This window comes from Elephas maximus, chromosome 20 (genome assembly GCF_024166365.1).
Source record: "Elephas maximus indicus isolate mEleMax1 chromosome 20, mEleMax1 primary haplotype, whole genome shotgun sequence".
Lineage (NCBI taxonomy): Eukaryota > Metazoa > Chordata > Mammalia > Proboscidea > Elephantidae > Elephas > Elephas maximus.
In genome coordinates, this window is record NC_064838.1 from 1,973,564 (window position 1) to 1,997,686 (window position 24,123).

General features: G+C 50.1%; 1 protein-coding gene across 4 annotated transcripts in view; it reads left to right on the forward strand.

Moving 5' to 3' along the window:
* The window catches only part of PTPRN2 (protein tyrosine phosphatase receptor type N2), a 1,957,978-nt gene that overhangs the window by 1,753,408 nt on the left and 180,447 nt on the right, over positions 1-24,123 (forward strand). For all 4 annotated transcript variants that reach the window (XM_049861881.1, XM_049861880.1, XM_049861883.1 and 1 more), the window contains one exon: positions 15,036-15,248. In XM_049861881.1, coding sequence (XP_049717838.1) covers positions 15,036-15,248 — 213 coding nt within the window. The remainder of the gene's footprint in view (positions 1-15,035; positions 15,249-24,123) is intronic.

Here is a 24,123-nt window from a genome sequence, read left to right on the forward strand (position 1 = left end):
AGATTTTTCTGAAGTGAGGCATGTATTTCAGAAGGTGACATTTACTATATCTTTTCAAATTCCTATAATCGGTGTTGTTTTGCTTTATAATAATCATGTCTCCCATTTCTCTATCTTGTTTAAAAATACATTTCCTTTGATAATTTAGTACATTGGAGATTTATCCTAATCGCCTAAATATGTGATCTATAACAGTTTGATGTTCCCTAAATTGAAAATGAGTTTCTTAGCACAGAACATTAGGTTTTACACATAACAAATGGGAAGGGCACTTTAGAAGAAGTATTAGGAGGATCAACAAATCATTTTAAACTATTTAGATTGTTTAGAAATTTTGTAGGTCTTGGAGAATTTTACATATACTATATTTTTTATTCATCAGCCAAACAATACTAACTTCTATATGAATAATATACTCATTTATCATATATAAATTATTTCAATCAACATGCCTCTCAAAAACATTTTGCATCATGTTTAAAAGTTTTCACTAAAATGTCATTGAAATCATGTAAATTGAAATTTATTATTAAATGAAGTCTAAACTCTCATGACAAACAAAATACCTAACATCATCACTCGCTTTGAGATATTAGCTGAATCTAGTCTTAACGTTACTGTCACGACTCTTTTCTAAAGCATTTTTAAGGATTAAAAAGATAGATATATTTTTCCTGCCCTGGAAACAAGAAAGGGTTTTAAAATAAAGGAACACAGAATGAAAATCTGGTGGGTTAATTTATCAGTTTCTCAAACAGCAGACCAAAAGAATCGGCACCTAAAATACAAATAGGTTATTTGAGTGAGTTCCCTAGACTACCCGTTGATCTTTAAGATTTGGGGGTGCCAGTTAAACAGCCAACCCATTTAGGGCAGGCAAAATCTTGGGGGGTGGGGAGGGAACGAAGAACGGAGAAGGAAGGGAACGAAGAAGAAGAACGGAGAAGGAAGGGGAACAAGTCGCCTAACTTTAAAAAGATAAATCACCTATTTCCCACAAAGAATCTATTTTGGAACGTACACCAACGTGCAGGTGATTAAGCGTGTCCTCCGTTTCTACTTAGGATCACCTGCAGAAGGAGTCTAAGGTTCCTCTATTTAAAGTGTGCAGACTTTAACTTGTGGTGCCACGTCCCCGCCCACGCTTTCAAAGCACAACTAAGTCCCTGAACGCGCTAGGAAAGCAAAAATCAGGAATGCGGTCAACAGGAATGTTTGAAATGAAACCCTTTGGGACAACTCATTTATTTATTTACTTATTTTCTTACTTGCTTACTTACTTCCTTACTTATTATGTGCTACCAGGTTTTTGAAGTAAGCAAAAAAGATTCTCTGGCGCTGAGACGCAAGCCCTGACCCTTGGTGCTCAGGGCTGCAGGTCTGCGGCCGCTTTCTCTGGGGTCCCCAGCCTCTCTCCCCCCGGAGAGCCCCTCTGGAGCTGGACCACGTGGGGCAGAGGCGGCAGGCGAGTAGGGGCGCGGCGCCAAAAGGAGCGAGACTCGGCCTTGGCGACACGAGCTCGCCTGCGGGAGAGACGGCGGTCCCGGACCACGGGGCGGGAATCGCCTCTCCAGCTCCTGGGGCCCGGGTGGCCCCGCGGGATTCGCGCAAGCTTGGAGACTCAGGAGTCGGGCACCGGTCTGGCCGAACGGGGCGGCCGCGGGCAGCGGGGCCACCGCTCAGCTCACCTGGGTGGGGTCGCGTATTTTACGGCGGCTCCTGGCCGGCGGAGGCCAAACCCGCGAGCGCCGGCGTGCAGAAGGCGGGGCGCGGCTGGGAGTGCTGGGCCGCCGAGCCCGCGGTGTCGGCCTGGGGCCCGGCCTGCAGCCTCCGAGCGCGCGGCTCAGCGCCGTCGCCTCCCGGAGCCTCCACGGCGCGGTGGGCCGGCTCCCCGTGGGCAATGACCCGGGCGGGGCTGGAGCCGCCCCAAGACCGCGCCCAGGAGCCCTCGCGCTGCCGGCCTCCCTCCGGGGCGCCCAGCGCTCTCGCCTCCCGGGCCAGCGCGCTCCCCGCGCGCCCAGGCCGCGGTCCCTGCCCCAACCTCTGGTGCGCACCGGCTGAGCAATGAAGACCCAGCCCCAAGCCGCCACCTCCGCTCCTCTTCTCCGGGCCGCGGAGCGCGGGCAGACACTCACTACTCGTTCGCCATGCAGACGAGGGCAGGCTCCGCCGCGCTCCCCTTGGTGACCCGGGCTTTTTGGTCCTCGGATCTAGAGGCGCGAGGAGAGAGGTCTGGGCGCCTTTCCTTTCCCCGGCGTGTCCCCCTCGGCGGCCCAGCGTGGCCATCCCGACCGACCCTAAGGCGCCCCCAGTACCTCGGATTTCCGGGCCTCCCCGTGCGACCCTCCGGAGAGGGGAGGCGGCGGGAACCCCAACGCCCCGAGACACACACACACGCGCACACACACACACACACACACACGCTGTTGCCATGGAGAGCTCTAGTTGCTAGCGAAGCGGAGGGGAAGGCAGGGCTCTCTTCTTCCAATCTCTTCCTCGCCTCGATTCCTTTTCTCGCCCTCCTTCGTCCTCCCTCTCGCCGCCCGGGGCTCCCTGAGCTCCCAGCCGGTCTCCGTCTCCCCTTGCTCCCGGCGCTCTCTTCCCCTCCCTAACTTGTACCGGGCCAGGGCGCACCTCGGGCTGATGGGGGAACGACGAGGCTCCGGAGACCGGGATGTTCCCGAGGGAAGCAACAGGGAGGGGAAAAAGTCTCCGCAACTCGAGTCTTTGCCCGAGGGGGTCCCCGCGTCGCCTCCCGTCCTCTCCCATCCGAAGGGAGCCGGGGGCGCCTTTCTCCGAGCGCAGGCCCTCCGCGAGTGGAGACCGCTCCCCTGAGACCAGCTGGTCCGCTGCGGAGGCAGCCCAGGCCCGGGCGGGAGCTGGCTTTGAGCGTGGTCTCCAGGCCCCTGCTATGGGGTGCAGGGGGGGCGGGGAGAGGTCGAAGTTGACTTAATCCTTACTCTCCGCCTACGGCGTGTGTGGGACGGGGGCGGGGAGTGCACTAAATGGATGGGTGACCCGCGTGAGAAGCCCCATTTTCTCTCCCTGGGAATTCTCGGTAACTCATTTTTCTCTCCGGTTTCTCGACGCCCCACGAATCTGCAGTCGGCCCTCCTGCCACCCCCAGTGTGCTCTGACGGATGTAAGATGTTCCGTTTCTTTGCCTGGAGTGAGGTTCCATAAAGCGCACGAGTCCCTGCCCGATGAATACAGAAACAAAAGTCAGCCTGGGCCCTTCGGTCGGAAGAAACAGTCTTTAGGACCCGTTCAAGGAGAGGAGAGTACATCGCAGGCACTCGATTGTCTGTTGTGGCCTCTTCCCCCGTGAACCCTGGTCCCGGGGGTTAGTGCCAAAGGTTTTCTAGAACTCGGTTTCCAGGAGAGAGGGCGACTGTGAGGCCGGCGGAGCGGGGCAGGTTTGGGGGCCGGGAGGGAGTGGAAGGAAGGAGAGGGAGGAGGACAGGGTGCCTGCCCTGCCTGGGGTCAGGCCTGGCGGGCCAGGGAGGGCGGGTATGGAGTTGGCGCGTGAGGCAACCGGCGCGCGGGCCCGGACCCCGCCGGGTGTGGAGGCGGGCGGGGTCGTCGGGGTTAGGAAGGGGCCGCCCTGCTCTGCGCGGGCCCGCCGTCTCCAGCTGTCCCGAGCGAAGGGAACAATGGCGAGGCGGTGGAAGAGGGGGGTCCTGGGAGGAGGGCGCCGAGGTTTCCAGAAAAGGAGAAACTAAAGAGCCCTGCGCAGACTGTCATCTGCATCTGACAAGATCTGCTTCCCCCACTCCTTTCTTTCTTCCCCTTGTTCCTGCAGCTGTGGGCCTTGGAGAGCGCATTGTACACACAGATGTTGGGTTTTCAGCTCTTTGCGGCTCCGCGGGGGCCTCCGCTCACCCGGGTTACTCCAACCTGTGGCTGCAGCCCAAAGTCCAGGGAAACGGGAGGAAAGGGCCAGAAGGGGGGCGACGGGGCGGTCGGAGAGGCCTGGAGAAAGCAAGTCACAGGGCTGCGGGAGGCGGCCGCCAACGGAGTATGGGGCCCATCCCCGCCTTTCCGACCACTCTGCCGGCCCTGAGAGCTCCCTGCTCGGCCTCTCTTGACCCTCGCCCCGGGCCTGCGTGGTGGGTTTGAGAAGTTCGAGGGCGCCGGCCCTGTCACCCAGCACCACGCCTCCCTGCTCGCTGGGGCAGCAGTCCAGACCAGGGCACTTGAGCTGGGCTAGTGGGGAGAGGACGTAGTTTGGATTCCTCTTAAGCACCTAGCAGCTCTGTTTTTACCTCGGTCTCTGCCCCATGTTTTGGGCAGGCAGAATGCAGATTGCCCGAGCCAAATGATGACAAATCTCCAACTAGGTCCCGCTTCAGGAAAGACGCCGTTTGCTTGGCATCTGAGACCTAAAAGTCTCGAAAGGCGGCTTGATGTAAGGGGGCGGGGAGGGTTACCTCTTAATTTGCCCTGCATAATTGGCCTGCTTTAATTTGGAAAGGGAGCAAAACGCCCACAAGGCAAAAGTGGAGAAACTATCCCGACAGAACTATTTTGCCGTTCATTTTTCTGCTGCAGAGTTGAGAAGCGCCCCCCCCCCCCCCCGGTAAAAAGAGTTCCTATTAGGGATGTGCGGGGTGTTACTTTTCTTGCTGAGGCCCCCTGTCGCTCAGAGTTCTATCCTGAACTTCCACAGTATGAAGTAAGACTTGGAGGATGAAAGAAAAAGCCTGAAAAGAAAGAAAAGACGCAAGCCTCGAGTTGCAGCTTTTAACAAATGACTGACAAAGCCAGTGTCCATTCACAGCCTCACTCGGGAGAGGGTTTCTCGAGAGCCCCGGCCCCCTTAGCCAATTGCTGTCAGCAACATGTGGGGGGTGACATCGCTATAGCAACCGGTGGATGGGCCATGTGCCGCCGCCGCCGCCGCCGCCGCCGCCGCCGGCCGGGTGCGCGCTGGCGGCCGGATATAAGGAGGGGCCGCGGCGGCCGCGCTGGAATCCAAGCTGCACCCGCGGCCCGCGCGGCCTGCGATGCCGGGCAGCGCTGCGGGGACCGTCCCGGAGCCCGGGCGCGCGCGGGCCGCTCCTGCTCGGCCGCCGCCGCGCCCCTGGGGCTGGGGGCGGAGCGCGCCGAGCCGCGGGAAGGCAGCCGCGCGCCGCGGAGCTGGCAGGCTGGGGCCCCGGCTGCTGCCTGCTGCCGTGGCTGCCGCCGCCGCCACCGCGCGCGGCACCTTTGTCTCGCCGGCCTGGGAAGAAGTTTGTGGTCCTAAGGAGGATTCCGCCGTGTGGTGGTGGTGGTGGTGGTGGAGAGCACCAGCCTGGCTGTCGGTGATGGCGTCTGTCTGCCCGGCCGCCGGGCACTGAAGCCCCCCGGCTGTGCACACGCGTCCTCGTTCTCTGGCTCGGGCGCCCGGCGTCGGAACAGCTGCAGGTAAAGCGGGCGCGGGACTGGCCGGGCAAGTCTTTTCAGCTCTGGGGAAGGGAAGAGAAGATGGGGTGGGGAAAGGAGAGAGAAGGAGGGACCAACCGAGAGGATCGCGAGACTCGTAGGTGGCGGGATGGGTAATGGGGAGCAGGGTGGAGGGTGGGCATGGGGGACTCGGCGGGGCAGATTTGGCGGGTAGGAGCCGAGGCCGGTGACGAAATCTGACTACGCAGAAAAAGACACCTGTAAAAGCTCCAGGCTTAATGGGGCGGTCTGGGTCTGGGGATCGGTCCCCAGGTGGGCTGGCTGGGCATGCAGAGGTGAGCCGGCGAGGGCAAGTCGTCCTAAGCACACAGATGGGGTGGGGGGAGCGCAGTTACCCCGGCAAAGCGTCCCGGGGAAGCCGCACCAGCAGGGGCTGACCCTGTTGCCTCTGGACTTCGCTCTCAGCCAAGTACTTGTTCCCCCTTCCTGTCACGCCGCTCACTACTCCCTCGTAGTTGGAGTCGTCCAGACACGGGCGTGTTGGGAGCTGGGGGCACGAGGTGAGCGGGTGTGTGGGGGAGGCATGAGGAACCAGAGCCGGGAGGGGGGAGTCAGCGTGGGGGGATTTTCTTCCTCCCGTTTTGGGGCGCTTTCCGCCGCTTCTCACTTGCTTCCCGGAACGCAGCCTCGGTGCCGCCGCGATCTCCTAGCGGCCCTCGGGGTGTTCTAAGGGAAGGATGCGGGAGGGAGACAGTGGGATCGCCCCGTGGGAGGGAGGAGCCCCAACCTGTCCGAGAAACGCCTGGGAGAGGCCACCTCCCTTCTCCCGAACCGAAACTGCCGCTTTCCCGGCTCCTGCCCCGGGTGAGGCGGCCGGCTTCTCGCCCGCCCAGAGAAAGCAACTCCGGACGCGGAGCTGCTGGAACTAGGGGTTTTATTTCATCCACGCGTTAGCGCCCTTTGTAGTTCTGAACAGACGCCTACTTCGTAGTTTTAGAAAAGCCTCGCTAGAGACTCCCGCGAACCCCAAAATTTGGTGTTATAACAGTAGCAAGAGCAGTTTTTAGAGCCGGAGAGTCTCCCGCCCTTTTTCTTAGTCCAGACGAGGCCGTGGCTCAGGCCCTCCGCTGAGAGGCGCTAAGCTCGCCGCGCGTCCTCTCCTGTCCCCACCCCGCTCCGCGCTGGACAGCTGGGGGAGGTCGCTGTACAGTCTCCGGAGCCCACATCTTACTGCCCCCAACGCACGCAAACACACCGCGTCACCCCAGGCCCAGGGAGAGGCGACGAGCTGCCGGCCGTGCCCGTCTCCTTCGCCCGCGGACGGCAGCGCTGAGCCGCCCGGACCCGGAGATGTCCCCAAAGGCGCTGGCCCGCGTGGAACGGTCGCTGAAGTTTGGGGGTACAGCCGCTAGTTCTCCCGCTGGAGTGCTTCTGCTGTCTCCGCTGTCGTCGTCTGCCTGGCCTCCAGTCCTCCTCGTCCCCCTCAGTGATTTCCTGCTCCAGGTTTTAGTTGTCGATATAAATGGGGACACGGCTGCCCACCCTTGGGTTCTTGGGCCCAGAAGCGGTGCTGGCGTCTTTGCGCCGCGGTCGGCAGCGCCACGCGCTCCCGGGCCTCGGTGCACCAAGGGTGACATGCCGCGCGCGCAGATCTGGGCCGCGCAGTCCCCGCCTTCCTGACGCTACGGGGTTTCTTTGCAGAAGCCCATGGCTGGGGAAGCCTTACCCCTTCAGAATCAAGGATTCAGTGCGTCCATAGTTTTTCCCTGATTGGACTTTATCCAAGCCAACGCCTTCCCACCGTCGCTGATACTCAGAATTTCGGATGGGAGAGAAGGTGTGAGGGAGGTGAATGGTTTGAGCATGGGAGGCTGATGGAAGCTCTTTTCCTTTTATCCAACTCAGGAGAACATGCCCACCCCCCACACCTGGCCCAGCCAAGTGAAGCCCACCTGGCTCCTGAGAATGGGGGTAGGAGTGAGGTGGAGCAGGTTAGGCCCAGGAGGTGCATGTCGGTTGGGCCTTGTTGAGCCCCCTGGATTCCTGGTTTGATGCGGTCGTTGGGGATATTAATCCCCCCTGCGCTGTCGTAGCGCCCTGGGCGCTTTGTGGCGCGGAGCAAGGTTGGGGCGGCAGCATTGTGCCCGCGCAGGGAATGGGCACGGGCCGCGCCGTGACCTTTCTCGGTGTGAATGAACTGTGGGTCCCAGGAACCCGTCTACCGTTTGTGTCCGGAGCTGTGGTCTAGTCTTTCCGACCTCTGTAAGGATCTTATAAGGAGAAAGGGAATGGGGGCAAGGACGGGGAAGAGGAGAAGGTGAGAAAGCCCTAGGCCTTTCGAGCTCCACCTTCCCCAGAGTGGACTGAAAACTGACCCTCTGTTCGCCTTTGCATTTACTCAAAGTAGTGGCACAGCAGTGCCCTAACAAACGACGCTAGACAAATCTTCCGGACGGGGCTTCTTATCCTCCATGAAGGAGGCTAAGTAAAAATCCCGAATCCTGAAAACGGTTTGGTTCTTTGGGGGAAAACTCATTCTTCAAGACCAAGGTGCTATCCTAGTACGCCCCGATTGTGAAGGGGGGTGCGTGCGTGTGCGTGTGCGTGTGCGTGTGTGTTACAGCAGACCTCAGGAACCAACTATGCATGCCAAAAGAGGGGTGGGGGGATGCGTTAAGTTTATTGGCCAAGTTTGAGTTTTAGTAATAAAAATGCCTGCAGTATGTGAAAGATGGCTTTGAGCATGTTTTCTCTTAGTGAGTTGGCCCATTTTGCCTATCCTAAATTAGTTGTCTGTTTTCTGCCTATTCTGCCGCAGACAATTTGCTATTTATCAAGCCCTACTAATTTTTTTTACTAACAATTAGCTCACATGAGGGTTCCCCCCCCTTCAAACATCCATATTGTAAAATTTCCCTGATATTTTAAAACAGAGTAACCTTAAAACTGATGTTTTAGGAGTGTTTAAAGATGGCAAATAAACAATTTATTATCTTTTGTATATTTACTTTTGTCTATGCCTGAAAAAAAAAAGCCTATTTTAAAACAGCACATCCCAACTTATTTTTGTTAAGGTTTATATTTAAAAATAATTTCTTAGTGATTTTTTTCTTTTGCCTATATAGGCTTTTTTTTTTTTTTTGGCCACTTGAATGGCAGATTTGCAAGTACAATTCCATCTGCACAGAGGAACAATAGCTTTCAGCTGCACAAAGGATTTCTCCCACCCTGAATTCAGACCACAATGCCTCTTGCTCTGATAATAGCTTCTGAAAAGATTTTGTAATGCAGAGAATTAATACATGATTATTTCCGCCTGACTTCTCTCATTTATTAGAATTCTGTGGCGAATTCCAAATTAAAAATAGTTCAGTTAACAGCTTTAAAAAACACTTAAAAATATTTTAAGACACCCCCACCATATTTTTAAGTTTGGTCACTTGCCATGGCCCTAAAACTGTTTAATTTTTTTTATCTTTAAAGTGATAAGTACTATATTATAGTAAATGTACTTCAGTAAATTTAGTATCAAATTTCCAAATAATTCCATGGCCTATCAAATAAAAGACACAGTTGTTATAGCAACTCATTAGTAGTTGCTAAAGCTAATTTCTAGTTTTTACAATTATACTAAAGTAAAAGTGCAGAAAAGTACAAGATGAGGCTGGATTTGCAAATCAAATTCCTTAGAAATAATACAAATGAAAACGTTGACAATGTTAGTTTAATGTTAATGAAATCGAATGCCAATGTCCATAAGTTTTTGGTATAAGCATTCAAGTCAGTGCCTTAGATAATGGGTTCCGCTACCTGTCAACAAGTATTTATTACCATTAAGTTTTATATATCTGTGGCTAACTCAGTTTTCATAATTGGGTTTTGGTATGGAATGTTCTTTTTTCTTTTCTTTTAAGCTTACTAAATGGACAGCTAAAAGAAAAGACATCTTACCTTAAATGACTCAGAAGATGATTGAAAGGAAGCCCCATGCACCTTTAAATATAAGCACAGATCAAAATAATTTAAATAGATCAAGACGATGTCCGTGGATTCTAATTTCTAAGAGCAGTTCCACAAATTGTCTTCTATGGCGATGCATTTCTTTTCATCACAACGTTTGCAGTACTTTATGTTCTGAATTAGAGGAGCTGCAGATGGGCATTGTTGACTGGAAGAAATATCTACATTGTACTTCAGCTTACTCTCAAGATACAGCTAACTTGATCTAATGACTTAATTATTCCTGATTTTTTAAATCTATTCTGCATCTAGGGAACTTAGCATTAAGTGCTTGCATGTGTGTGTGTCTTACACCCTCAGATACTTGGATGTATGTACAGGTTCTTTGTATGACCACACTTCTGAGGATGGCTTCTTCCTCAACCTTCTTCCACCTCACTCATGCTCCCCTGTTCCCAAACTTTCAATAAACCAAGCTGCCACAGTACAAAGAGAGGTGTTCTGCTTTTAAAAGGTGCCTGACTGTAAATGTCAGAGGCATAAATATTTAAACATTATTTTCTTTCAGTTTCAAGTCCAGTCTGACAAGATGCCTCTAATTAGTCTGGAAGTCTCTTCGGAGCCCCGTCCAAGGACAAGATCTGAGGAAAGAACCCGTAGTGCAGAGGCAGCAGCTCTGCCTTTGGGAGGCCGCCACTGAGTAGTCAGCACTGAGGAGTCAATCCGAGTCCAGGACGCCCAGCAAAATTATTTCCGGACTAGAATTTCGGATTAGATTAATTTTTAAACCAATATTAGACCTTTTCCCCCCCTTAAGGCTCATGTTTAGCAGGAGTTTTATTTTTTTTACCTCCACCCAGAGGAAGAAAAAAATATTGTAAAAGTTATTAACACTCAATCACTCTGCCAGGGAAAGGCGTTCACTTGTTCCTTTAAGGAAAAAAAAAAGAAGAGAGAGAGCGAGGGAATTTCTCTAAATTTTTGTTTTTTTCCGGGATTCTCAAGACTCAACATGCAGCCAACAGCTCTTCTCCGGAACTGTGTGTACTGGGTGAAGTTTCTAGTTTCTTCTCGCTTCTCCCCCCGCCTACTGAAACCTCGCGTGACCCCCCCCCCCCCCACCCTCCCCGCCCCAGCTCTAGGAAGGGCTTTAGGAACCCGCAACCCGGGCGTGCGCGCGGCGGCCCCACGAAGAGGAACTTTTCCGGTTGGGTCCCAGGTGCCCGCAGGCCAGGCGCCGCCGTCCCCTGACCCTGGGCCGGGCAGGATTTCCCAGCCGAGACCTAGGATCCTGCGACCTCGATTGCAGACTGTCTCTCTGGTCACCCCACCGGCCGGGGCCCTGCCTTCCCTCCCAGTCAGATTCCCTCTTGGCGTCACCCCGCCGCCTCCAGGACTCGCTAGACCGCAGTGCCCTCCACCCTCGAAGCCCGGCGTTGCCGACCCTCATCAGCTGCCTTGTCGGTCTAAGCCCCGCCGACAGACACCAGACTGCCGGCTGGTCGCAGGTTCGCCTCCCATCCCCTGTCTGGAGGAAGAGCTTCCTTGAGGACAGGGCCGGGGAGGCGAACCTTCGGACCTCGGGCCACCCCTTCCCCCGTCGGGGGAGCGGAGCGTGGCCAGCAGGGGTACCGGCCCGGGCAGTGGGTAGTCCGGACGGAGTGGGGAAAACGGAGCCCAGAGGGGACTGGGTCCGCCTCCTCCTTTCTCTTACCTCTTCCCATTCTCTGCCGGCGCTTGGGACGCAGCGGGGGTCGGCCTAGCTGGGGGGGAAGAGGAGTGGGGGCGCCCGGGAGGAGAGAACCGAGCGCTTTCGGCAGTCACTCTCCCTGACGCGATCGTGTGACCTCGGAATGAGTTCCAAACGCTCCGTGTGAGGGAGCAGCGGCGAGAGGCCCTGCAGCCCCGAACGCCCGGCGGCTCCGGCCGCTCTCCCCGCGCCCCGTACCCGCCCGAGGGTTTCCAGCCCGAAGCAGCGAGGGGGCCGCGGCGGGCCCTTCCTCTGCGCCGCGCGGGCGTCTGGAGTCGGCTGCCCTGCTCCCGCACCAGACGCTTCGCGGAGGTGCCGGGGCGAATCCCCCACTCCAGCGCCCCTTCCTCCTGCCGCGAACACCAGCCCGGCCGCAGCGCGCCTAGACCCTCGGAGGGGCCGGCCTTGGCCCGGTTCTGTGAGGCCAGGCAAATGCCCGACTTAAAATACGAGCACGATCCAACTGCTTCCCAAGTGTGACTCACTGCTGGGTCCCATTGCCGTTCACCTTACATCATAGTAACGGAAACCCCGGTGGCCCGGTGGTTAAGAGTTTGGCTGCTAACCAAAAAGTCAGCAGTTGGAATCCAGCAGCGCTCCTTGGAAACCCTATAGGGTCGCTGTGAGTGGGAATCGACTCGACGGCAGTGGGTTTTACACCACATGAAAGCTGTGCGCGCGTTTGTTTTGTGCTCTTACAGGGGGTAAAGGCCTGTGAGAGACTTTGTACATCAGAACCCCCACGGATTATCCGCCCCTGCCCAGCATGCTGAAAGGTTAGTTTGGGGTTACTTGAGAGCGAACGTGTGTGGCTTGTTCATAAGTGTGAGTCTCGTCGTTTGCCGGAGTATGCATTGATGTGTGCCTCACGTAAGGGGTGTGTTATGGGGTGCACCCACGGAGCCAGTTTTGCTATAGAGCATCTGTGTGCGCTTAACATCTCCATGTGGGAAGGTTGATAAATCCCTGCTTACAAGCGCAGACATACGCCTGAACGCTCGGAATCTCCGATTTCCCCAACATGAACAACCATACATCGGGTAGGGCGTGCGTGGCGTGGCTCCATTGCAGCGGCCCCGCGTGCGAGCGCGAGCGACTCGAGAGCTTTCGTGATTGCTGCGCGGAGCACCGGCGCTGGTTGTGCGCGCTTTGCCCGCGTGGAGGAACAGGAGAGCCTCTCTACCCGCCGGCTAGCGCGGTTTCCTTTGTTGTGGTCGCCTTGTCTGCCGGCCACGAAAGAGGCGCTGATCCGGCTGGAAGCTCGGGGCAGGTGCGGAGTCGGAAGCGTGCACCAGGCTCGCACCCTGGAGGGTCTCGGCGCCTGGGTTTTGGAGTGCCGGACACCTAGTTCGGGGGCGGCGTCGCGAACCCTCGCGCCTAGCCTAGCCCAGTGCGGGGAGGGCGAGGAATCACCGTTTTTCAAACTAGCCTCCATTTGGATGTAGATTTTGACCTCTCACCCAAAGCGGGAGGGAACGGCGGCCCTTGAAAGCGAAATGCTAATCCCGGGCGGGCGGCCTTGCGGCCAGTCCCGGCGGCCAGCCCCCGGCCCCGGGCCCCGGACCCCACGCTTGCGCGCGCTCCGTGAAGAGAGTCCCCAGGGTCGGAGTTCCTGAAGCTCTCCTTTCTTCCAGCCGGCAGCCAGCGCTCGGAATCTGCGCGCCCCTCCCGGCTTCCCGGGCATGGGTGGGGGCGGCCGGCGGGCCCCGAGAGGAGGAGCCGGAGGCGGCGCGCAAGGCCCCGGCGGGGGCCGCTTTAAATGTGCTGCTGGACAGACGCGAACAATCAAACGCCGCTCGCCGGAGAGGAGAGAACCCGGGCGGGCCCCGGGGCGCCCCTCCACCGCTGCCGCGAGCCGGGCCGGGACCCGCGCGCCGCGCGCCGCGCTCTGGGTCCCCACGCCGGGCTCCCGGCGGTGCGCTCCATGGGGAGGGCGCCTCGCCCCTCCCCTCCGCTGCCTGATTCTGCCGCTTGGTGGTTGGATACCTCCGATTTATTTATTTGGTTTTGGCACTAACCCGGCGTGAGGAGGGGGTGCGGGGGCGCCGAGGGGATGGCGTGGAGGGAGAGCTTTGGCTGCCTTCCGGGGGGGTGGTGGATTGGACGGTTCTTGGGAGTGACTTCTTTCTGGCAGGGGCTCCGTGTGCCTGGGTAGGCGGGGGCGAGGAGGCGCAGGCCAGGAGGAGGGGAGGGGGGTCTCCTCCCCGCGCTCTCCACGGTGGAGAGCGAAAGCGCTGCGCCACGGGGACCCAGCGGCAGCCACCGGATTTGCGGCCGCGCCAGCTTCGGGAACCCGCGCAGCACGCCCCCCGGCTCTTTAGCTCCCTCCCCCCCCCCCCGCTCTCCGTCATTCTCGGCGGTCCCCACTTTCCCTCCCTCCTTCTCTTTCCCTCGATACCGGGTTCTCCTCTTCCTCTTTCTTTTCCCTCCTCCTCCCTTCCCCTCTACTCTATCCACCTCCCGCGGTTTACAGACCTAACAGTCCTTCTCCGAGCCGCGCATCCAGGCAAGAAAATCTGGGAGTCTTTTCTCTTTTATCCCGCGTTTCCATTAACTCAGTCCCAGCACTAGCTAATCCGCTGTACTGAAGGCAAAAGGAGGCTAATTAATGACCAGCTTTTCCAGTCAAGACCAGCGATAATTGCTTTGGTGGCCTTTATGATTACAAGATAAAAATGGACCCGGCCTGACATAAGAGGCACTGTGTACACTGCAAGACAGGAGGAAATTAAGAGTTGGGTAGCTGAATACGGAGCAGAAAATTACTAATAGAAGAGAGATAATGAATAGGCCGGCCAGGCATTCATGGGGAAAAAATCCATTTTGTTACCACGCGAAATTAGGTGGTGGAAAGGAGTTTGCTAATTGTTCTCATCTTGTAGCGACCAGGACTGAGGCAGGAGCGTGCTTTTCAGTCCATTTCCCTGGTAATTGTGGAAGGGGTGTGCTGGCCGAGTGAGTCTGCTGCAATTTGCCGGCCGGTCTTTTCATTTTCCTGTTGCGTTTTTAATTGTTGCTAATATACCTTATAATGAAGCTAATGAGGGGAAATTAGGATACAACTTTTAACACATGGCGACAAGTGAAATGCACCAAAAGGACTTTCTCATATTTTTTCCTACACCTCCACCCCATGAGACAATCAGACTCTGAAGGAGTTTGGAACCCCCACTTTTTAAATGGCTGAAAACAGAACTCTGTGAAGGGTCCTCTTCCACTTGTCTCCTAGCTCCTTGGTTCCTTTCAAGGAAAAAACAAAAAACTTGTTTGTGAAAGTGTTAGAATATGTGCCCAGAAGACACTCGTGTGGAGAGTGACTTACATTGGTCCCTGTTCCACCAGTGAACATGACTTTGAAGACTAGCAGAGTGATTTCCAGGATGACACATCACCCGAAATATTAAGGATATGAATATGAAAATTCATCAAACCAGTCCCATATGCTGTTGTGTGCTAAAGAAATTTGACTTTTGTTGCTACTTGTAAACACAACAGTGTCCTCATTCCTTTCTCCTGCCCTCATTCCCGGACCTCAATTTTTGTTGGCTGTGATCTGGATAAATTGCTGTACTTCCCCCTGTACCTTTTGAAAAGAAGGGATAAACAATTTATTTTACTTAAGGCAGCAGATTAGCTGCCAAATACTTCACATTGTTTAATTTGAAAAATGGCTACCATAAGGAAAAAAAAAAAAAAGCTATGCCTCTAACTTTCGTCTTGAAAATGTTTTGGTTTTTAATACACAATTTGAAATAACTTCTCCTCCTTGGAGGGGTGCTGTTCTGAATATCCCTCCTGTTGTTTTAATGCCAACACAGCATAGTGCTGTGTTGAATTTTACACGTTTTGAAGTCGGGTTTTGAAAGGATGTGTGTCTTCTGTTCTTAAGAGGTCATGATTTGCAAAGTACTAACTTGCTCCTTCTCCCCTTTTTCTGTAGAAAAGCAAGGTCAAGCTTCTGCCTCATCAGGTGGAACGAGAAGACTCCGCCAAGTTCGTGGTCCTCACCCTGATCTCCATTGGGTGCATCACCGGTGTCCTCCTGACTTCAGGGATCCTCTACTGCCTACGCCACAGCTCTCACTACCAGCTGAAGGAGAAGCTCTCCGGACTCAGCGGGGACCTGGGCTCAGACGCCACCACTGCCTACCAGGTAAAAGGAGACTTGGTAAAAAGCTGGTGCCTTCAGCTCATCAGCTTCTCTCTGGCCCCTCCCCCATCCCCAGCAATAGTTCCTTTTTTCATACTTTAACATTAGCATTCATGTAAATATATTGCATCCACAGTTTTATGGCTGTCTGTATTAATCTTATGCTGCTTTTGGGCAGTCTCCTGTTAGCTGTGAAAGCAAGTTGTTAATTAGAAATGTGAAAAAAGTGCAACACATGAATTATGTATTATCTGTTATCTTTCTTAGTTTAGCCATTATTAATGAAAAATGTCAGAGTTGCAAGATAAATTGATTGTGTAGATGTTTGAAGATGTCTCTTAAATCATCGACTTCCTCAGGGTCTTACATGAAAAGGTCCTTTGACCTGATCTGTTGTCACTCTCTGCTATTATTTGGACAAAGTGAAATATAATGCTGATAAATGGGAGGTAAACCAAGGATGCCTTCACGGGAACAATGGTGGCAGCTGTGGGCTGGTGGCACAGAAATACTACAGATGAATCTGGGAAATCAACTAGAAACCAATGAGACTGCAAAGAAGGCAGGTTCAGACCAAACTGGGCATAGAAAAAAAATCACAGGTTATTTTGGAAGCTTTATAGTATCTAATTTCACATTTTATCATTTCCTGTGAGGAAACTATGCCTTCAGTTTTAACAGCAGTGCAAGCTCAGAATATATATGTCAGAGCGTTTGATTTCTTTTAAAATAAAATTTCATTTAATTTCAAGTATATTTTCTTTCCCATTTGGGAAAGTAAAATAATTTACTGAATCTGGATTTTAAAAGTTTCATGTGTATGTGTTCGTAAAACCTTTTCTCCCATTGGATCAGATTCACCAGTCACATGACTGTTATGAGAAGTAGGCCTTCTAAATAATACATTGCACTTTATAATCACGTATAAATTAAATATTACTGTTCTATCATCGGACTTACATGGGGGTTAGGGGGAGGCTCTCAAGCTCTTTCCAGAAAAATATCCCCAAATTGCTCAGCAATGTGTCTTTTATGAGGTCATCTGAACTAGCTTTTCTCTTCCACTCTGTGTCTGACATAAAGGAGCTGTGGAATGAACTTATAAAATCGCTATGCTGAAGAAAGACCAGGAGATAACTTCTCCCGCCTCAAAAGTTTTAATGTCATCATTGAATTGAGAAAACCTCCAGTTTTCTAGAGGGGGTTACATGTCTGGTGAGGAAAATATTTTCCTTATGAAGAAATGGCAACTTCACATGTGTTGAAGATGGCATTCCAGTAGCAGTATGTAGCTTTGCTTCAAAAGCAAAAGAAAAATCACTTTTGAAAAAGAAGGCAGAAAAGAAAATCACATAAATGAGTAAGAGTTTACCTAAAAATTCTATTGAGAAAGACCATCAATTAAAACACACACACACACACACACACACAACAGGTCTTCAGTGTCAAGACTGTTTCAGTGCGTCAGTAAATTATCACAGCAATTCTGTTCCGTGTGTGAAAGACGGAAGAGTGTACTGGCGTAGATCTTACAAAGCTTGGCATCCTTTGATATACTTTGAAATTCAAATATAAAATATTAATAGAATGGAAAGCTTGGACTTGCGTGCAGAAATGACTAATTTTTACAAAAAGGCAGGTTGAAAATGCATACTTAAAACTGAGTTTGTGATAATTAACAGAAAAAAAATCTTCCAGTGACAGCTCTAATTAATAGTATCTGTAATTAAAATCGTGCCCTTCCAGCAGGAAAATTGTTTGAATTTCTTGGAGTGACCTTTTTGCTGTTCCTCCTGGGGGCATGGTGGTTAAGTTGATATTGATTTTATAATGAGCTCTGGTTTGTTTAATAAGAATCTGTAATCCAGACAGTAAATGAAATGTGTGCTTTTCTTCAATTCAGATAATAAAAAGGGGGAAAAAAGAAAGAAAAAATACTTTTTCTTTAAAATTATGATCTAGGAAAATTTGAAAATGACATATTTAAAAGGTTTTCCGTTTGGCTTAGCTTTGAAATCACTACCAGATACCCTTTAGGGAACTACTTTGATTAAAGGTGAGACTTTGCCCCCATCAAAGTAGATTGTTCACTAGTCAGAAAATGCTAGCGCTCAGCTGTTGTTGTGTTCTTTTTATTTATTTATTTTTAGCAGAGTAGGAGTCAGCAAATGGGAAGGAGGATTACATGATTTTTCATTTTAAATGTGACCAAGTAACATTTTAAGGCCTCCTCAATTTGTGGTTATAAATAGAAGATATTTACATTTGAAAACGAAACAGACATTAATTCATTAATGCACCCATAGCTCATTTGGGCTTTCCATAGCTGACATTGAGACCTCTTCAAGTTAAAAAAAAGTGTCTGAAAAGTGTATAAAATATGACAAACGTAAAGCAATGGATTTCAGGAAAAGTTGTTGATTCAATCTGTTTATTTTTAGGAATATCATCTTTAGCTAGTGCTGTAACAAAAGTAGGAGCCCTGGTGGCACAGTGTTTGAGAGCTCGGCTGCCAACCAAAACGTGGGTTAAACCCACCAGCCACTCCTTGGAAACCCTATGGGGCAATTCTGCTCTGTCCTGTCGGGTTGCTATGAGTCGAAATTGATGGCAGTGAGTTTATAACAAAGGTGAGCTTGCAGACGCACACATCATAATTCACTATCACTGGGTTACCCAGAAGGTTGAACAATTTGATATTATGATTTATTTCATGGGGACATGATGGAAACAGTCAATTCATTTTTTAAAAGTTTCTGGGAGAGAAAAAGGTTGTATAATTTAGGGTAGAAGTGGTCTAGAAGTGATAAAGCGGGCAGGTGGCAACATAATGTTTCGTTAATACCAGAATTATGAATTTACTTTTTAAAGAAAAGAACTAGGTGTTGTTATGTATGGAAAGGTAAGAAAAAAGAAGGCGAACAGGAGTTCTGATAAGAGTGTGGAAAGGAGTGAAGCTCAGAGTTGCTATTTTGAGTGAAGCTGTGATGCCTTCTGCTTGTGTGAGTCCTTCCCAGGAAGTCCAAAAGGAGAATAAACTTGTTCTCAATGAAACTGCACAAGCATTGGTATTGTTGCATGATACTTCTAGAAGAAACTGTGAGGCAACTCATTATGTCATCTTTTTATAAAGTATTTGTGTTTATCAGCCCACATAAGGCCCATCTTGTAGTATACTTCCTACTGAAGTTACTGGCCGTCTGTGTGACCCCCACGCACGCGTGTAAGTCATGGCACGGGACTTCAGGTTACAGGGAATCATGCAGTGTTTCTGAATAATCAGTAGGTTTTTGTGAACATTGTTACAAAGCAGTAAGTAGTTTATAAACTACTAGATTCCAGTGTAAAAATCTTCAAATAGTTTTACCTTTTCTTCCTCAAAATAGAACTATTTCATAGACAGAGTCAACATTGTAATGCTTTTTTAATTCACAGGGGTGTGTGTGAGAGAGAGAAAGAGAGAGATTTGTTTGCTTTTCTTATTGGAAAATCAAATCTTTTTTTTGATAAACTCAAATTTTTGACACTTAAGATACCAATTTTATGAGACAATCTTTCGAAGTTTGATCTGCTCAGATTTGAAACAATTGGGTGTATTAACTTTCAGAATAGTTGAACTACATTTTTAAAGGTAATTTTTAATGCAGTAATACCACCCAACTTTTTGCATTGTTTTTAGTAAAGGTTTTTTCCTTCTCAATATAGAAAACATAATATAGTTGAATTAAGTTTGTACTTCATTATCTAAAAAGCCCAATTTTGTTTACTGTTATTCTTTTTTTCCAAATCAGCATGGCATTTCGTGCGTGTGTGTGCATCTTAAGGACGATGCAAACACACACTAAATGGTGATATTTGGTGTGCCCGTGTGCTTCATAATATTTCTTCACGTAGATGCCCTATTTCTGTGAGTGGTGATTGGGTAAAAACTGTGCCGGAAATAAGTTGTTAGATTATTAGCAGAAACTCTCTTTCTGCTTCTCTACTGAGTCTCTTTTTGAATGTTGCATCCATTTCTTTGATGCTTTGATCATCTTTGAACTGCAAGTTTTGTATTCTGCCAGCCCACTCTTCCTTCCGTGACATCGGGGCAGAGACTCCTGTGGAATTTGCAGCAAGCTCTCTTTTGATGGTTTATTTCACAATGCAGGTTTCCTTGTGTACTTTGAGGCCTTTGGAACCAAACCCAGAGAAAAGCATGTATTCAGGCTATGGGACTGCCTGTAAACAGGGCCGCTGAGTGCACATCTTCGTTGTCACCGCTCCCATTAGCAAGCAATTATTAACGTAATGACAGTGCATGTGAGGTCTGTTGCTCTTGGGGACGGTCCCACAGCTCGGGCTGATGTGTTTGTGAGTCCGGATGCACCCTGACTTCCAACCTCTGGTTCAGCAAAGACTGGACATGTCACAAGTTGGCCTATTATCTTGGGCTTTGAATTGAGAGAAGCTTCTTTTTCTAGGTGAGTTTAAACTTCTAGAGTTGAGGTAATCACTAGTAATAGGAATGGCAAAAGGGTAGGATGTTCCCAACTAAGTTGGAAAACAGTGAAATGTTCTGAGGTTTACTTGACCCCACAATAAGTTTCTAAAAAATCCTTTTCCATGTCAGTCAGCTCTGTATCTTAGAATAGCATTTCTTTGCTTTATATTTAAAATTTCAGGTCAAAATACTTTTTTGCAAATATCCCATAAACAAAACCTCTATCATGCTTCAGAAAACAGAAGGACACTCTAAGACATTGTCCAAGACATCTCTTTTTAAAACAATCTAGTCAAGGATGAGAATCAGAATTTTCCTAATTTTACCTTTGCCAGAGGCGCTGATAGGTAGAATCCTGTAGGTAGGGTTCTCTTGAAACTGTTCAAGTGTTCAAATACTGATTCGGTTTTTCAGATGTCACACTCCTTGAGGGTAGAAGCCTTGTCATATTCTATGGCCAGAAATGTGCCCGGGCTTAATAGTAAAATAAGTAAATGCTTAACTGTTGCTGAATTGGTACCAAAGTCCATGCTTCTTGAACTAGTACTGTAATAACCTAAGGAAAACCTGCAAAATTTGATGAGGATAAAGGGATACATTTTGTTTCCAGCATTCTAAGACCTGTTTTTGTTTGAGTGTGTGTTCAACGTAAGATCATCAATATTTAGGGTCAACTGGCTTGTTTTGCAAGCTCGATTCACTCTTCTAAATACCTTTCACTTATGCATCTGAAAGTTTTTCTGGAGATGCCCATTCACAGTGCATTTTTCTTATAAACCTTAAATTTTCAAACATGCAGTTTCCAGAAGCAGCGACTGGTGATTGCGTGCACTTTTGCGGGTGCAGAATATTTTGTCAAAAGCAGCTCCTGTGATTTGGAAAGAGATCTTCTAGGGAACGCTAAAGTCTGGAAAGATTGCCAAATAAACATCTAACATAAAAATAAAGCATGGTGCGGGTTGTAATATATCAAACTGCCTTCCTTAATCAAACCACAATAATTAGATCAGAATTAATTAAAAATAATAGACTACTCAGTGAGATATTTAGAAAATAAAAAAATTGGAATTCCGAAAAGTAAAAATTCTTAGGCCTGAATTCTTTGATTTCTTTTTGTTGCTGTGATATTTACTATTGTTTTATATTTGTGTTGGTAGTTTATTAGCAGATCTGGATATTACTTGAATAACTGTTTCTTAAAAAGGAAATGAAGTTACTTCATGCAAAACTTGAGGAGGAAGCAGAGGACAGAGGGAACAGTTATTTAGCTCTGCCGGGTGTTCGGTGACTTTTTCACGTTATCTCGTTTTGCTCCATAACAGCCATGGGAGGAATGTATCTCAGAGGCTCAGGAAGGAAAGTATTATGTGGTCACAGCCAGTAAGTGAAGGAGCACTTTGGATGGTGTCTATAGAAAGTGTACAAGTTTAATTTATGTGAGCATGGGTAATATTTTAGTATGCTTGCCCATTTCACTGTCAAAATCAGAGTGCTTCCCTTTTGCCAAAGCTGGAGGAGCACCTCAGTGACAGCTTTGCATGCAGAAGCTTTCTTAGGAATTCCTTTTCTTCAGCTGTCCAGCCGTCCTTGCGATGAGTCAGCCAGCTACTCCTTAACCAGTGCTCCCCCAGTGCTGTGAAGGTTCTTGACATTCTGTGCAGGTCGTCAAGCTTAATCCTCCCAACCTTGGGAGGCAGGCCATCCCTGCTTTACAGGTGGAATTTTCCCCACTTGTGACTTATTCAGGATCACACAGCTAGGAGGTGGCAGAGCTGGAATTAGGGTGTATCTACTGTGTTGTGACTTTCAGTCCGGGGTTCTTCCACTGCAGCATGGAGTCAGTAAGTGAGCTGGCCAAGGTCGCACACCCATAAGTGACAAGAGCCCTTCTCTTCTGACTCTCAGATCTTTGATATTTCCCCTCCATTGTATTTCTCCTCATGTATTTCATCCCCATTGTAGGATATTTAGAAAGAGTAGACATCATTTCTCTTTGAAGTTTATAATCTTTTGTGGGTGAGTGAAACAAGAGTAAACAAGTTCATAAAGAAGTAAGAGGTAAAACGTGTGATGTAGGATTCCCTGGGTGGCACAAACAGTTAAGCACTTGATCACTAGCTGAAAGGTTGGTGGTTCGAATCCACCGAGAGGCGCCTCACAAGACAGGCCTGGCAGTCTGCTTCCAAAAGATCACAGCCTTGAAAACCCTCAGGAACTACTCTGGACACATGGGGTTACCTAATGGCAACTAACAGTGACACGTGTGGTATAGAAGCCAAATGCTGCAGAATTTCAAAGGAGGGGCACAAAGATCGAAGATCCCTGGTAGTTGGAGAATTCCACGGTGGAATCTTGAAGGATGGGCAGGACATAGATGGATGAAGGGAGAATGGATGGGATAGTACAGACAGGAGATGCGAGCAAAGGCACCAAGTATTCATAGTCATTTTGGGGACCTGCCTCACAAGGACAAAGCATTTTTTCAAGCAACGGGGAGTAACTATGACTAGAGAGAGACCCCTGAAAGTCAGAGAGTTTAGACTGGAGGCAGGAAACACTGGAGGAGTGACTAAAGGGACTTGGAGGAAGAATTTCAGCTTTAGGCCACAGGTTGGCCTGGGGCGAACCACTCAGGCTCTCTCAAACTCTGAGTCCCCGACAAGGACAGTTTGCCGTCCCTGGTGCAGCTGTAAGTGAACTCCAGCAGAGAAGAGCAGGAATCTGATCGCTTTTCCTCCCATCCCATTCCATTCTTATTCCTTGTTCCCCTCTTGCTGTATACAAATGTGTGTGACTGTTTGGAGGAGCGGAATGTTACGCTTTTTTGCTTTCACGTAGAAGAAGGAGGCCACAATACCTTCCATTCTTTCTGACATCTGGCCCAGAGTTTCGGCCAAGCACTGCTCTGAGGCCCCTTTTCCTCATCGATAGTCTGGGAAGGCTACATGCTGTAACCTGTCTGCTGAGTTATCGTTATGCTTTTTCAACTGTCAAATTCGACTTCAGCATTTGTAGTGCTTAAACCAAAAAACCAAAGCCACTGCTGTTGAGTCGATTCCAACTCAGCCGTCCTACAGGACAGAGTAGAACTGCCCCATAGGGTTTGCGAGGCTATAAATCTTTAGGGAAGCAGACGACCACATTTCTCTACTGTGGAGCTGCTGGTAGGTTCCAACTGCTGACCTTTTGGTTAGCTCCACGAGGGCTCCTTTGTGTGGCTATAGGTGCTCAGAGGTATTTGTTGATTAGCAATGCATTCGTCTGCGTTGCTCATACCCCTCCTGAGCTACCTGCCACCCTTTCCCAAGGTATCTGTTTTATCGCATATTCTCTTTTGTACAGGCTGCTCTCCCTCCTTTAGACCTAGACTCAGACCAGTGTAGCACATTTTCTGTTCCAAAACTTAGGACATGCAATCTGCAAAGACAGCATAGACATTTAGGGAAAAAAGGAGACAGAACATGAAATCTAGACAGTTCTATAAAACTCAGGACAGTTTGTTGGAGGCATTTTACAGAAGGCAGGTGTCATGAAGTCAATGTCTGGTGAACTTCTGTGCAGTCCTTTTTCTCTCTCATCTTTCCAGGCCCAGAGGTCAATAAAGTAAGCCCTGGGTTTTGTATCTAGAGCAAGGTAGTTCCTAGGATGCAATTTTAGGCCTAGGTCATCTTCAATCCGAAGGAATCTGCTCTTTCCAAACCCCCACCCCACCCAAGGAAGTGTGTCGTTCCTGTCCGTCTGAGGAGCCCAGCGGTGGGAAACTCTTCAGGGGAGAGGAGGCGTCTGTGCAGTACGGTGGAACTAGGGAGGCCCGCTGCTTGGTGACATTGTGTCAGATTCGAAAGGATGCTGAGCTATGTTGGGAGACGAAGAAGCTGAAAGAAGTAAAGGGAGGTGTAAAAAGTGGATTGAGTAAGGGGTTTTAAAATGAATGCTAGAAGGGTGTGGAGGAAACTTCAGAGAGCAGGAGACCGGCACTTGAGGGCAGTTGTGAGACAGACTAATTCTGTCAAGAAGTAGCGCAGACCCATCACGTATGGCTCGTTCAAAGGGCCTGTCTCCCACTGCCCTGGGCTGCTCCTCCCTGCAGCCACCTGCTGGCCCAGCTCCTCGCTGGGAAGCAGAGCGTCCTACACAGGCGCCCTCAGGGAGGTCAGTAGAGGCTTCCTCGCTCAGCCATGGCAAGCTTCCTTCAGGGAACTGAAGCTCTTACCGTGTGGGCGCAACATGCATGTCTAAGCCTGAAGTCCCCTTTCGGTGACAACCTCGTGCACAGTGGCCATAGAACAGAAGTCCACACAACGTGCCCAGCAGGAAGTGGACTGGGAGGGTTCGCTTTGGTCCCTCAGGTACTCATGCCATTTGCACTTTAAAGCAAGCTTCGTCAGCCTCTCA